General features: G+C 46.5%; 1 protein-coding gene across 1 annotated transcript in view; it reads left to right on the top strand.

The window, feature by feature from the left end:
• Nucleotides 1-1,699: 1,699 nt before the first annotated feature.
• KCNN3 (potassium channel, calcium activated intermediate/small conductance subfamily N alpha, member 3) overlaps nt 1,700-14,625 on the top strand; it is a 61,694-nt gene continuing 48,768 nt past the window's right edge. The window contains exons 1-2 of the mRNA XM_012733255.1: nt 1,700-1,792; nt 3,443-3,861. Coding sequence (XP_012588709.1) covers nt 1,700-1,792; nt 3,443-3,861 — 512 coding nt within the window. The remainder of the gene's footprint in view (nt 1,793-3,442; nt 3,862-14,625) is intronic.

Genomic DNA, 14,625 nt, shown 5'->3' with positions numbered 1-14,625 from the left:
GGAAGACTTGCACCCAACTCTGACTCCCGTGTCTTCCTCGCCCCCCTTTCCCCTTTTTCTCTTTCTCCCCTTTTTAGGAATCTCCACTCGCCGACGCCTTCCCACCTTAGGGTCCTGCCTGTCTTGCCTCCAGACACCTCAATAGTTGGAGCTGGTCTCCAACAGGGAACTTGTTGGTCAGCACAGATCCCTGAGACTTCTGCTCTGAGATTGCCCAGAGCCAAACTTCCCAGGGCCTCCAGGTGACCCATGTCCATGTCACTCACCACTCATCCAATAGTCACCAGACTGACCAAGAGTAGACATCAGGCTGCTTGGAGCCAAGCTGGCAGGCTGAGACAGGACCTTGGAGAGCACAGCTCTGTGTTGGAGCCACTTTCCTCTGGCCTCCACCCCTCTTATCCAGAAATACTCAAGATCCTGGCTTCATCTTAGTTCTAGAAACTTCTAAATCTTAGAAATTATGCAGGATAGTTCCAACCACCCTGTGGGATAGGAAGGTGCTCTTCCCATGGCATGTGATGGTTGCCAGCTACTTCATTAGTCACAAGCTCAAGAATGAGTTTCCTACAGGAATTTCCATTCTGGGTGGATGTCAAGGCCACAGTAGCCTCTCCTCTTCTCCCTGTGATACAACCGTTCACCTACTACCCCTGTCAAGCTGGGCAGAGCTATGACATGCCCTTGCCTTTACCTTGGATGGCATACAGTCTCGTCCCCCATCAGGAAATCAAAGGAATCTGTGACTTCAGCTCCTGCCCAGAATGAACCCAGTTGCTATGGAAACCTGGTGCATTTCTCTGTTGTAGGGTGGATGGCTTTCATTTTGTATTTGAAGAGTTGGGCCAGGCAGTCATGTTACCTTGGCCTGGCCTGGCCTGTTGGCAGTGGTTAGGAACAAAGGGAGCTCCCTGAACTGCCATTTGGTTTCTCTAATTGAGGGGGCAGAAACCCCAGATCAGCTGTCTTGGGAGGATGGTGAAGCTGCTGGGTGCCATGCTGGGCATTCTCTCTTGTTCATAGATTGTACCTAGAGGTAGAGCCTCATGGGCTGAGGTCCCATCCTTGGCATGTTTCTCCTTCTACTTCTTCCTGAAGCTCATCATGGGGCCATGCCCAGAGCTGCTCTGTGTAATCCCAAGTCCCCAGGATCCTGGCAGACGGGGCCTTTATCACACAAAACAATTTTTTTTTGTATAGTTGACTCCTGAGCAACACGGCTTTAAACTGTATGGACCCACTTACATGTGGATTTTCTTGTAAACAAATGACATAAACTCACAGTGTTAATAAATGAAACACAGTACTGAAAACATATTTGATGTGATATTCTTAAAATGTTTTCTCTACTTTATTGTAAAGCTCAAGATTCAGGGAAGGGAGAAAGGGAAACTGAGGCTCATTAAGGTGGCTGCCTTCCCTCCCTATGCATTTTTGCAACTGTTTTTGCCAATCAGCAGCCCATTGTATCACAAGAGAAATATCACAGGCAGACCCTAAAAACAAGGTAGTAACCAGGAGACCATTCTCCATATGACATGACTTGACAGATTTGTCTTAAAATGTGTGTCAGATTCCCATAGTGGGTTTACTTTCCCCTCGGAATTCCTCAGGTATGGAAGCTGTGGCTTTTCCTTTTGGGATGTAGGTTATGAGAAGATGGCAAACCATAGGGGAGCAAGGAGGAGGGAAGGGCAGGATGCTTGTTGACGGGACAGTGGAGGATGCATTTGGCCCAGACCATGAGGCGAGAGAGACAGAGTCAAGGGACCCCTCAGTCCCTAATCTCCCTGTGAGTGGGGATAAAGTGGAGTGGGGGCAGGGGAGATGGGGAAGTCTTAGTTCAGTCTTTGACTAACACCCAAAATCCATGCCAACCAGAACTCCCTGTTACCTTGCTGTGCTGAGAGTGTTTTCCTAAGCTAAGTAGAACTCTATCCAACATTAATTTCTTTCTAATTTAGCCTAACTTCTGCATGACCATGGATCCTTCCACGGACTTCTGGGGTGATTTCCTGGCCAGAATGTACTGATATTATGCCCTCTCCAGAGTGCTAATTCATGCTAGGTCCCCGAACCCGGCCCTGCTAAAGGACGGCCTGTAGTCTTAACACAGCTGAACTGTTACAGGGCAACCCCAGTGTGAATTGGGTTGCTTAACTGTAGGTCCTCACCCATGTGCTAAAGGCACTTACAAAGATTTAACTGCAGACACGCACAAAAAGGTTAATAATGGGTTTATTTACAAGGGAAAGTGAAAATGAATAACTCAGGGGAAAAGAGAGAGAGAGAGAAGCTTTTTAATGCGTCCTACCATTTTTGCTTACCTGGTACCCCAATAGCACACTGAAAACTGGTGAAAAACAAGAGCTCAACCACAAGACATGAGGCCAAGAGACCCCCAAAGGCCACATGTCCAGTTTTATTAGTCATGGCTGCTTAACCCTTCCCTCTGGTCCTAGACATCCTCCTTTTGGTAATGGGATTTGTAGTTCTGGTGTCTGGGGTGGGGTGGAGTTCACAAAACCTCTACCTGCAGAGTTCGTTTGGGACATCCTTTCCCCTAACATAACCTCCTTGAGAACAAAGTTTGTGTCTTCCTTGTGTGTGAACCCCAAGACTGAGCCTGGGCTGGGCACACAGCAGAAGCTTTTTCAGCTGCTTGGCCTTGGCCCATCCTTGCAGTTCGGCAGCCGGGAACCTCAGCTTGCAGAGGTTAAGGCGGGTAGGGACATCACCAAGTCCAAGCTTCATGCTATGGGAGACTAAGACCCCTCCATTAATGCTGAAAATGAGAGTAACTGCTTCTTACTGTTGACTGTATGTTGGACAGGATTCTCTGCACTCCGCTACGCTAATCCAGACCATTGCACCAAGACACCTGTGCAGCAGGAATTACCTCAGCCCCACATGAGGGAACAGAGGGACAGAGAGGTTCAGTTACAGAGCTAGGTGGTGTTAGGGGCAAGAGCCGGCCATAGAAATGGGGCTCCAGGGCTCACCCCATCAGTACCACTCAGTTGCGCTGTCTGAGCCAGAGCACCACCCATCACACCATGGGTCCCTTCTCTGAATGAGCAGGAACCTGGGCCTGTGAGTTCACTCACATAGGAAACAATCTCATGTGCCCTCTAGGACTTAGTTCAGAGCCTGGCATGGGTCAGAGACCTGTTTCTAATACAAATAAGCTGTTCCTCCTCCTCATGAGCCAACCCGACTGGGTGTGCCGTCAAACAGGAAGAGGCCTGGGGAAGCAATCAGCTGTTTGCAGGAAATGGAGGCCTGGAGGGTGGTGTGTCTTAGCCAGGTTCTGAACTGCATGGCAGAGCTTGGGCCACACTAGCAAGCCCTCGGAAGAGGCCCTCCCCTGGTTCAGCCTAGCCACCCTCACGAGGTGAGGGTTCCATTCTGGCCACACTAACGGGCTCTCTGTCCCTGCCAGCTCTTCGTGATTGACAATGGTGCGGACGACTGGCGGATAGCCATGACCTACGAACGCATCCTCTACATCAGCCTGGAGATGCTGGTGTGCGCCATCCACCCCATCCCCGGCGAATACAAGTTCTTCTGGACGGCGCGCCTGGCCTTTTCCTACACGCCCTCGCGGGCGGAGGCTGACGTGGACATCATCTTGTCCATCCCCATGTTCTTGCGCCTGTACCTGATCGCCCGCGTCATGCTGCTTCACAGCAAGCTCTTCACCGATGCCTCGTCCCGCAGCATTGGGGCCCTCAACAAGATCAACTTCAATACCCGCTTCGTCATGAAGACCCTCATGACCATCTGCCCGGGCACCGTGCTGCTGGTGTTCAGCATCTCGCTCTGGATCATCGCTGCCTGGACGGTCCGCGTTTGTGAAAGGTATTCCTGCGCTGGGGGTGGGGGTGGGGAGTGAGGATCAGCGGTGGTGACCTGTATAGAGAAGGTCTGCTAGAGGAGTCAGGTGTGTCTCCAAACACCTCAGAGGAGGAAACGGGAAAGGGGAGGGCGGAGCAGGATGAATAGGGGCTGCAGTCATGAAACACTGGAGCCAAGGTAAGCTGGGAAGAACACTTTCATGGTATTCCCCCGTTTTCTGCTCTTTCAGTAAGCCAATGTATCAGGCGTCTGTTAACCTTTTCGCCTGTAGAACATTTTGCACTTTCTGTATTTTCCCTTCCTCTTGGAGAGGAAGGATGCTCACCAGCATTTTGAAGGCTCTGCGAAGACCTGCAGTAATGAAACTGAATTTTGTTTAGTCCAGATTTTCTCAAAAGTGTTTGTCCACCAGCCCGTTTCATCATACGGCATTATCGTTGCTTGGACACTGTCTAGTTTGGTCCACAGACCAGCAACATCAGCGTCACTGGGAACTTGCTCAGGCCTCGCCTTGGAACTACTGAATAGGATTTGCATTTGCTAGTGTCACCCGGTGGTTTGTATGCCCCTTAATGCACTAGACTCATGCAGCACCCTTTGGTGTCTGGTGGCTCAGAAGTGGCTGGTGGGAGAAAAGGGGGGCATGGTCCAGTAAACTTGGGGTTCTAACACTTGATGCCAGCCTTTCCCATCTGTCATCAGCTCCGCTCATGGTTGAGACTGTTGTCACTGCCTTCCTCTGACATACTCAACTGCCCCTGGTGATTCTTCCTCTCTTCAAGCTAGTCCTTTTTCATTTTAATCTAATTCCACATGTTAGAGTCGGAATACTTTGGTTGGAAACTGGGGTTCTGTCCCTAAGTATCTGTGAGACCTTGGGAAGATACTTAATCTCTCTGGGCTTCAGTGTCCTCTCGTTTTTGCATCAAAGAATGGAGTGCAGGCCAGAGGTGTGGGAGGAGAGAGGATTCTCCAGAGACAGGGTGGGGAATAGAACTTGCAGACTGACTATAGTACACTGCTGAGGGGAGACAGGAGAGGTCTGCTATGCCATATGCGGGTCAGCTCCCTGGCCAGGATCGAACTCTGGCCGTAGCAGTGATAGTACTGACACTTAACTCCTAGCCCTGTCTTCTCATTTTAAAATGAGGATCTCTGGGGAGAGAGTGAAGATCTACTTATTTGAGACAGATTATTTTTGCAATAAATAATTACAGTTATTTTTATAGTTTATTTTATGTGGAGGGACCCAGTCAAGCATCCAGTGTGAATGACACGGACCCAGCAGACACCATTCACTCATCAGCGCCATCATTTTGCAGGATCTCCCAAGCCCCACTGTCCCAATCGAGGGAACGCTAGAAAACAAGTCTGCAGAGGGGTTAACTTAAGAACATCTCACATGGCTACGTCTGACCAGATTTCCTACCTATTTTGAGACATTCTATTTGCAGACATTTCTTTGTGGTATTTGGCCAGCAGGTACACAGTCCAACGAAGAGCATTCTGCTGTAGCAGCCAGGCCTTAAGGATGGCTGGCCTCTATCTGAGGCCTCATGCAGTGCTGGGAGATGCTGCTTGACCACAAAGCCCCAGGGACACACCACATGCACCTGCTTAGACCCCGCCATCACTCAGCCTCTGGCATGAAACACCTGCTCCAGCAGGACCCCATGCCATGCTGCTTCCAGAAGTTCTCTGTTCACTGACATTATCTACAGTGGATGTAACATATACTTGAGTCCCAACACCGAACTCCTCACAGTTTTCATAGCTGAGCAATGTCATATAGGTCACATAATCTCTCTGGGCCTCATTTTCCCCCCTCTGTGAGCTGAAGATAACAATATCTGCTTTTACAGGATTTGTTGTTAAAGTCAACAGATAGTGTGTGTGGACTGTACACAGCCATACAGTCAGAGTGAGAATTAATAATAGTCACAGAAATCCCTTCATCTCTTGTGAACTTTATGGCTGCCTTCTTATCATTAGTATAAACCAGCTTCTACCATAGGTAGACCTAAGTTTTCCCTGTTTCCTTTCTAATTGCTTGAAGCAAAGGCTCCTAAGACAGGAATAATAGAATTTGCATAACACTTTAAGGTATTTGAAATCTTCCATGTCCTTAAATCAACCCTGTTTGGACATGGCTTGTCACCCCATTTTTCAGATGAGCGAATGGACTGAATATGGAACAAATAACTGCAAGTGAGTTTCATTGTTTATTAAATCTTTCACAAGTATGAGTAACTATTTTTTTTAGTGGAAAGTAAGCCTGCTTTACGGCACACAGCTTGCAAAGTACTCTGTTGCTCTTACTGTCCATTGAGTGGCGCACCAAGGCTGGGCCACCCTGGGCCCGGCGGAGCACCAGACCACCCTCTGCAGAAATGACCTTCTGGCCCTGCAGGAGTCCAAGGCAAAGGCGCAGAGAAGCAGTGAGCAAACAGTTCTAGAGTTTCCCCCCCTCCCAGAAGCCCTGCTCAGATCTGGCACGAGGGGTAGTAAGCACAGGGGATGTCATCATTGCCCCTGTCCTTGGGGGCTGGCCCGGTGCCAGTGCTATGGGAAAGGCTTCAGAGGTGTCATCTGTCTTAGACCTATGAGAGGCACCCCAGCTCTGCCCATTTACAGGTGTGGAAACTGATGAAAGGTAGCAATCCTGGGGCCACAGCTAGTAAATGTGAAGCCAGAATTTGAAATGGATTCTGACTCTAAACTTCATGTTTGTCTCCCCATGTCTGTCTGAATCCCACACTGACAAAGAGACCATGGCCTGGACTCTCCCGGTGGCTTTCCTGATCTGAGTGTCCCAGAGCCACAGAGACTGACGCATGCTCTTCTGCCTGCCTGCCCGGGCTGTGCTCATCTGCAGTTTATCGGCCTCTCTTCAGGCAGGACTGACTTCATGTAATGCAGATATACCTGCGTGTAGGTGGTGCCAGGTGTGCCGTCCTGATATGCCCCCAGCCTCAGCCCAGGCTCTCTTTCTCTCAGCTGGGCTGGGCCCCTCACCTAGAATGGCACTGGCTGAAAGGAGTGGCCTCAGCACAGGTCAAGCCCAGTGCCCTGTCTGGGGGCAGCAGGGATCAGATGACTTGTCTGTGCAGGCGTTTAAAGGCCCAGCAGGGCAGCTCTCACTGGGACTCCAGGTACCCCGGCTCCTAGGGCTTTGCAGGAGGCCCTCATGTGATTTTGTGATGCTTTCTGCTTTTGCCCAGCCTACTTCCCTGGATCTCACAGAAGCTGAGCCTGAGAGCAGCCCAGAAAGCGCTCAAATCTCAGCATCTCAGAGACTCCCGGGAACCTGATCTACAGAACTGACAATATTTGTGAACAAGTAGGTTTTTTTTCCAATCAGGCAAAGAACTGCTCTTCACAAGACAAGGCGATTTCTTAGGGAATCAAGCTTGAATCATAATTGTCCTTTCCCAATGTCAAGTAAGTAAGATTGGCAGAGACACAATTATTTACCGAGAGGTTAGACGATACTGCTTTGGGGACCGAGGTGTCAGACCCAGCTGGGAAGGTGCTGCGGGCAAGTTGACCTTGATTTCTCCCAGTCTGCTAAGAGGATGATCCACCCCTTGGACAACAGAGAGGGTAAATGATTTGCCCACGGTCACAGAGGAACCTGATGGGTCTATAAAAATTCTTGTCTTCTGATGCCCAGAGAAAGCCTTGTTCACATTCCAGGTGGCTTCCATCAGCCTGGACTTATCTCTGGTTGTATACACACACTTCTGAAGTTGCTATGGAAATCCCTCCTCAGCAAGACATATTTTAAAAGACATTTCTCATATCTGGGGTTGACTTTTATGTGACCATAAAGGTTTTTCATATTTCCTCCTCCCAAGGAGGGAGAGAGAATTAGTGCTCACCCAGGACAGCCTGCCACGGCAGGGGAGGGGCCGGCCTGGTTGCCAGGAGGGCAGCGACAACAGCAGGCTTGTTTTCCTTGGACCCCAGTGAGGCATTACATCATGGGTTCTGAGGCTGACAGTTGTGGCACTCGGCATTCTCTGGGATTCTCCTGGCCGTGTGCCCACCTCCCACAGGCCTCAGAGAGCCCATCTGAGGAAGCTCCTCATTAAACACTGTCACATGCCAGGCAGCCTTGCTGGTGGAGAGACCATCCGACGCCCCGGGACGAGCAGCAGCAGGTTGGGAAGTGGGCTTTCCTGGCACGCCTGAGCAGAGGCCTGCCAGCTTGCACTGGGGTGTTTATCTCCTCGGGAAGAGCTGCAGGGCCTCCCATCACAGTGATGGAGTGGGCTGTCTTGTGATCCCCAGCCAGGCTTTGTAAATGACCTTCCCGCCTCTTGAATGGACCGACTCCCTGTGGATGGTTGGCTCCTGGGGCAGCAGGCTCTGCTCATAGGCTGGCTTAGGTCTTTGGAAGTGATGGCGCACATTTCCACCTTTTACCACATCTTGATCTTGAGAAATCTGGTTCTGGAGACCTGGCCCTGGAATGGGAGGAAAATAACCATCGGGCCATTCTCTGACTAAAGCAGAGCTACCTTCCCATTGTAAGAAAGAGACAAAGCCTGCTTCCTCCCTCTTCTGCCTACCTCATGCAGCTGGGTCTACACCAAGTTCAGGGAGAACCAACAGTTCCCACCGCCCCCCACCTCTTTTCCATAACCTTCCACCAACTCTGGCAGGGGCTCTGAGTTCTAAGAAAGAGCTGAGAGCAGTGGGCCCAGGGTCGGGTTTCCAAGGCCACGACTCCTCACAGGCGCCCTCCATTTGAGGCACAACTTCCAGCATGGACCAGCATAGCAGCATCTAGGGTGGCAGGAGGAAGGGGCCAGCACTTGCACTCACAGTTATTTTAATCTAAAAAAACCTTAAGCTTTACTAACATTTTTTAAAATTTTACAAAAGTTTATTTTTACATAATTTTGTACATTTTTTTCCCATCTCAATGTAATCCCCGTGGGTTTCCCATCACCAAGTCACCCGTGTGCCATCACCATAATCCCGTGCACTTCCCTCCCCCCCCATTTTTGATCCCATCCCCCACTCCACCCCCACAAAATGTCTCTGGTATATGGTTGTTCATTATTTTTGTTATTTTCCACCTGGTCCATTATACTCCTGCTATGAGTGAAACCATCCGGTATTTTTCTTTCTCTTTCTGGCTTATCTCACTAAAGCTTTACTAACATGTAATGTGCAGGTGGACCATGAGGCAGGTGTACAATTTATAATAAATATACATAGAGCGGGGGAGGGCACACACTCAAAATACGTTCACTGATTGCGATCCATAATTTTAAATGTTTGCAAACCCCTAGTGTTCTGCAGACCACAGCTACACTATCAGAAGCTTCCATAGGAGATTCCATGGTGGTGCTGACAAGCATAGTAGAGACAGGCTCGGCTGTCACTGCTGTTGAGAGGGGGCTGTTCTTGACTGAAACACTATGATTCTAGTTAATGAGGACGGGGCGTGTCCCGCCACTGAATGAAGCCTGTCAGCCCGGGACCCTGCCCTCTACCTGGAGAAATGAGAAGTCAGCTGCCCCAGGACAGAGGGGTACCTAACTCTGTGCCAGCTCTAAATAGAACAACTCCTGATAGAAGGAGGAATGCAAGTGGGGGGGGGGGAGGAGAGTGAGGAAGATGGGGGGCACAGAGGAGAGCTGGGAAGCCTTCGAACCAGCCGGCAGCATTAAGAAAGAGAGGTAAATAATTCCGAAAATACAGAAGAATGTTTAATCAAAGGAAGCGAAAAGCAAGATTGGAAGGTTCTTGGGCACCCCTAATGGGTGCTGGGAGATGTGATCTCTATGCTAGCGAACAGCAGCAGCTATGAAGTGAAAACATGTCTGGATCACTTAGCCATAGGGTTTCCAAAAGCTAGCGTTAGGAAGAAGGACATCCACTTTGGGAGCACTGGGTTTTTAAAAATAAGGAAGGTGAAGGGCAAGACTTACAGTTCTCTCAGAGGGCAGAGAATGCAGATGAGATAGGGCAGAATTGGAGGCTACAGAATTGCAGTTAAATCCAAGAATCAGTTATTGTAAAGGAAGAAACCAGAATAATTTGGGATAAAGCATAACCAAGGACAGATAAGAAGTAAACTTTTCCAGAACTGGTCAGTTGGAGGAGTCGTTGGGAGATTAAGCAGTTCCAACAATGTCTTATTCCCCATTTGGGGATGGGCGAACTTTTTTTCTTTGGGAAATCTACTAAATTATAAAGTTGAACAGTCCTGAAAATACATAGGAAACAGAGCAGGCTTTCCCTCAGGGCTCTGAGCTCCAGGAGATGTTGGGACATTCATGCGATTCACATGAGGCAATTAGAAAGGAACAAAAGTGACTCTTGGAGCTTTATGGACTCAGAAGGCAAACAGCCTACACTTTTGGGGAGCTTGTATACCAGTTGACCAACAGATGAGTCACAGTTAAGATATTAATAGTAGAACTGTATGAAAGAAGGATGATGTGTATGAAGCACAGTTAAAATCAAATTCTAATGTCAAAGAAAAGGTAGTTTCTGGAAAGAGTAGAAGTATGAAATCAAAACAAGAATTCTGTAATAATTAGTGGTTGCAAGCCTTCAGATTAAAGATTTGAGAGGAGGTGAGAATGGATTGGTAAAAGCATGTCAAATTCATCACGTCATGTAGAAGAGAATTTTAAAAGCTGTATCATTTGATTTTAATAATTAGAGAAATTATTAAAATTTTAAAAATTAAATCTTTTTTTTAAACCTAAAGTTAACTTTGTTAGAATGTTCAAACTGTAACAACAGTGCTAACAGTTGCATCAGCCACATATTATTTCACTCAATCCACCACAGTTCAGTGAAGTATGGGAAGGCTGTACTGTGTCCAGTCTACATGAGAAAAAACAGGCACAGACAGGGTAAGCAGTGTGCAAACCCAGGGTTTGGTAGACCCGAGACCCCAACACTTTTCCCTGCTCTGAGACCATGCACTTTCCACATCCTTGGAAGAGACACAAACAACATCAGAGATAAAAATAAAGGAAGCAGAAAGGAAGGATTGAAAAAGAAAGCATAAAACAAGATGAGAAAAAAACTGAACTTAAAATTTATAACGATCAACATAATTTAATTTACCTCTCCTATTAGAAGACAACATCTGTTACTTAGATAGAATTTAAAAGTAAAATTTAATTTTGTGCTTTTTACAAAGGAGGTACCTAAAATGGAAGGATCCAGAAAAATACATGAATAACAAGGGTTGAGTAGGTAAGTGCAAACTTCAGGGCAATTAAGTAGACATGCTCATTTTAAACCAAGTTGAATTCAAAGTAGAAATCATTAAATGGTCCAGAGGAACAACTTAATATGGGTAAAAATTCTATAGACAGTAAAACTGTAAACTTTTTTTTTTTAATTTTGAGATTTTGGTTTTCTTTTTTTTTTTTTAAGATTTGTTTATTTATGCATACAGAACTGGCATACAGGGGCATGAGAGGATTTACCAAATACAGAGTGGGGAGCAGAACAGGCAGATTGGAAGTACACTGCTCAGAGGAGCAGCCGGGGAGGCAGGAAAGATTTGCTGCTCCATCTGGGTCACCTCCAGCGCTGGAATCGAACTTGCACTGAAGTGGCTGCAGCCAGCTTGCAGTGCTGCACTTTAACCCGCTGCACCACCAGAGAGGGCCTAAAACTGTAAGCTCTTATGAAATAATAAATAAGGAGCCTGTGAATTTGAATTATTAAATGTTTTCATTAACTGATAAATGTTGAACTTGGCAACCTATAAACAAATAATACGTCTTTTCTTTAAGTGTCCATGGAACATTGACAAAAATTGATTGACTTCTTGACCACAGTTTCAAAACATCAGAGAAAAAAAATCTGTTATATTTACCAAACATGAGGCCATAAAATTACAATTAAAAGGAAACCTTTAAGGAGTAACTTTTAAACAATCTCAATTATAACTCGGCCAAAAAGAATTTTTCAAAACTACCCTTAAAGACTATTTAGAAAATTACCACAGTAATAGCTCCATAGATCAAAACACTGGGTGTGACCAGACTGCAATCAGATGAAAAATGAACCTTGCAAGTTTTTCATTTTTTAAAAAATGAAGCATAAACACGAATGGAATTTATTAGAGAACAAAATGAACTTCAGGAGAACAGATTAAGTTTATAACAAAGATATGGACAGGAATTAATGAATTAAAAAGAACAATGCAGAACTTGTAAATAAGTCCCAGAGACTAACTTCTAATACAAGTAATCAAATTAATAAAACCAAATCACCGCTAACACATGGTATCTAAAGATACCAACTGCTAGTAAATGTCATTAAGAAAAAGTGACAAAACACAAAACTAGAAATTTTAAGGAGAAATTACTGCGTCTGAGGATGATTCAATAAATAAGTGAGACTAATTTAGCTTTCTTTTTTGAAAGAGAAGACCACTGGGGGGCTTTCTCTGCAAGATACTAAAATTGGGTTCCAGTTTTATAAAACTAAGATAAATAAATCCCTTTGTGTTACTGAAAAACCAGTATTGACATTTTGATGGAACCCAATGGAAAACCCTGAAATAAACCCATATGTAAGGCCTCACATGAGAAAGAAAACCAATTAAGAAGCAATATTCTTCAATAAATGTTAGTGGGGAGACTGGATCCTTGGACAAAACTCAAATTAGAACCCTATTTCTCATCGGCCACCAAAATAAATTCCAGGTGAATTAAAGAACCAGTTGTAAAGGAAGAAACTACAAACACGCTCCAGAAAACAAAATGAATATTTAATCCGAAATGGGGAGGAACTATTTATTAAGCAAAATATCTAGACGAGAGCAAGAAGGAAAAGACTTTTTAGGTTTCTGTCCTTCAAAAAATATATAATTATTTTAAAAGCAAATGTCACACTGGGAAAACTATTTTCACAAACATGACAATAGGGAAATATCCCTATTATACAAAGAAGTCTTGGAAACCAATTAGAAAAAGTTATCTTTAAAAAAAAAAAAGGCTGAAAATAAATACAACTACAAACTCATGTTTTAAATAAACAGGGCTGAGAAAATAAAGTTGGAAGGAATAGAAGAATCCAATAAAATGAAACACACACATGTTCAGCCTCATGAGAGCTGCAAATTAAAACTAGGAGAATTGCCTTTTCTTTTCTGGAGCTCACAAAAATTTAAATAAATATAATTCAGTGCTGGAGGAAGTTGTTATTGGTGGTGATAGGGCAGGCAGGTTATTTTGCCATCGTGGCAGGAGGGAAAATTAGCACCACCTTTCTGGAAAGCAATTTAAGAGTGTGTCCTGCGAGCCTGTACAAGTTTATAAGTTTAACCCAGTAGAATTACTTCTGCTGGGAAGCTGTTGTAATGGAGTCATCAATTCATGTCAAGACTCTTGAGCACAATGTCCTCTTCAGTAGCAGAGAATCAGAAACCAAGCAAATGCCCAGGATTTAAACAGTCAAATCAGGTCCCATATGTCTAGCAGTTAGACAGCAACGTAAAAAATCCACCTTTTGAACACTAGCACAAGGTAAGGAAAAAAAGTTTGATTTGAAAAAACAGCACACCAGATAGTATTATAGAAGATGTTACTAATAACACACATACAATAGTAATAGACGATAATATATGCATAGAAAATTGGGGAGGTTTGTAAATATGAGTTTTTTTCTCTGGGATGTTACATGCCATTTTGTCATTGCATTTTACTGTATTTTCCACAAGGATCAGGACTTAATGTATGTATCTGGTTTTCTAATGGAAAGAGGGGGCATTTGTTTTGTCTCAAAAATCCCTCTTTTCGTCTTCCACAGGACCTCGTGTTTTAAATCAACAGGGCTAGGAAAATAAATTTGAAGGGCTTGTTCTGAGAAATAAAGGTCTCAGGACAGCGTGCAAGTTCCTGAAGAACTGCCTTTCGGACCGACTGAAGCCAGTGGCCTTAGGGGATAAGGCTCTGGGGACAAAGCTCTGGGGCTCTGGGGGCTCAAGGAGCTCAGCCTCCCTCCCCCCCCCCAACCCCCCCGTGCAGGTGTGTCGCTTAGAGCCCCATTGTGGCCACTAACGTTTACGGGAGGGCCCAAAGCCGGCATGGGGGCAGGTGAAGACCTATAGGGGAAGCACGACGCTATTACTTTTTCTGCACTGGCTCTGGGAGCCCTGTGATGACGCCAGAAAAACCTCGTGTTGGCAGGTACTTCCCGCCGGCAGGGCCTGGGACCCGCTGGTACGCGGGCGGGGCCGAAGCTCCCTCCACCAGGGGGCGCAGGACATCGGCTGGGCTGCAGGTGCACAGGTGTGGGCTGGTGAGCGGGTGTGTGCGCCGACCGGACGGGCCGCAGAGGAGGAGCCCGCGGGGCGGGGGGGACGGGCAACCGGGTCTGACCCTGCGCGGGGTGCTGGGCGCGTCCTAGAGGGCTTGGGGCTGGCTTCTCCCGCTCAGGGGGCCTGTTTCTGTTGCCCCTCCCTCCTCCCGCACAGCCACTGGTCTCTTTGTTAGTTTATTTTATATCTTTATTTTTTTAGAGTTTTTTTTTTCTGAAGATTTATTTATTCTGCATGCAGAACTGGGGTACAAGCCAGAGGTGCAGGGGCGGTAAGAGGATTCACCGGAGACAGAGTGGGGAGCAGAAGAGGCAGATTGACCAAGTACACTGCTGAGGGGAGCAGCGGGTGAGACAGGAGAGGTCTGTTGCACCCTGTGGGTCAGCTCCGGGGCAGGGACCCAACTCACACTGAAACAGCTGCAGCTAGCTTGCAGTGCTGCATCCTAACATGCT

This window comes from Condylura cristata, unplaced genomic scaffold (assembly GCF_000260355.1).
Source record: "Condylura cristata isolate star-nosed mole 26May11 unplaced genomic scaffold, ConCri1.0 scaffold00040, whole genome shotgun sequence".
Lineage (NCBI taxonomy): Eukaryota > Metazoa > Chordata > Mammalia > Eulipotyphla > Talpidae > Condylura > Condylura cristata.
This window is presented reverse-complemented; position numbering and strand designations above follow the sequence as displayed.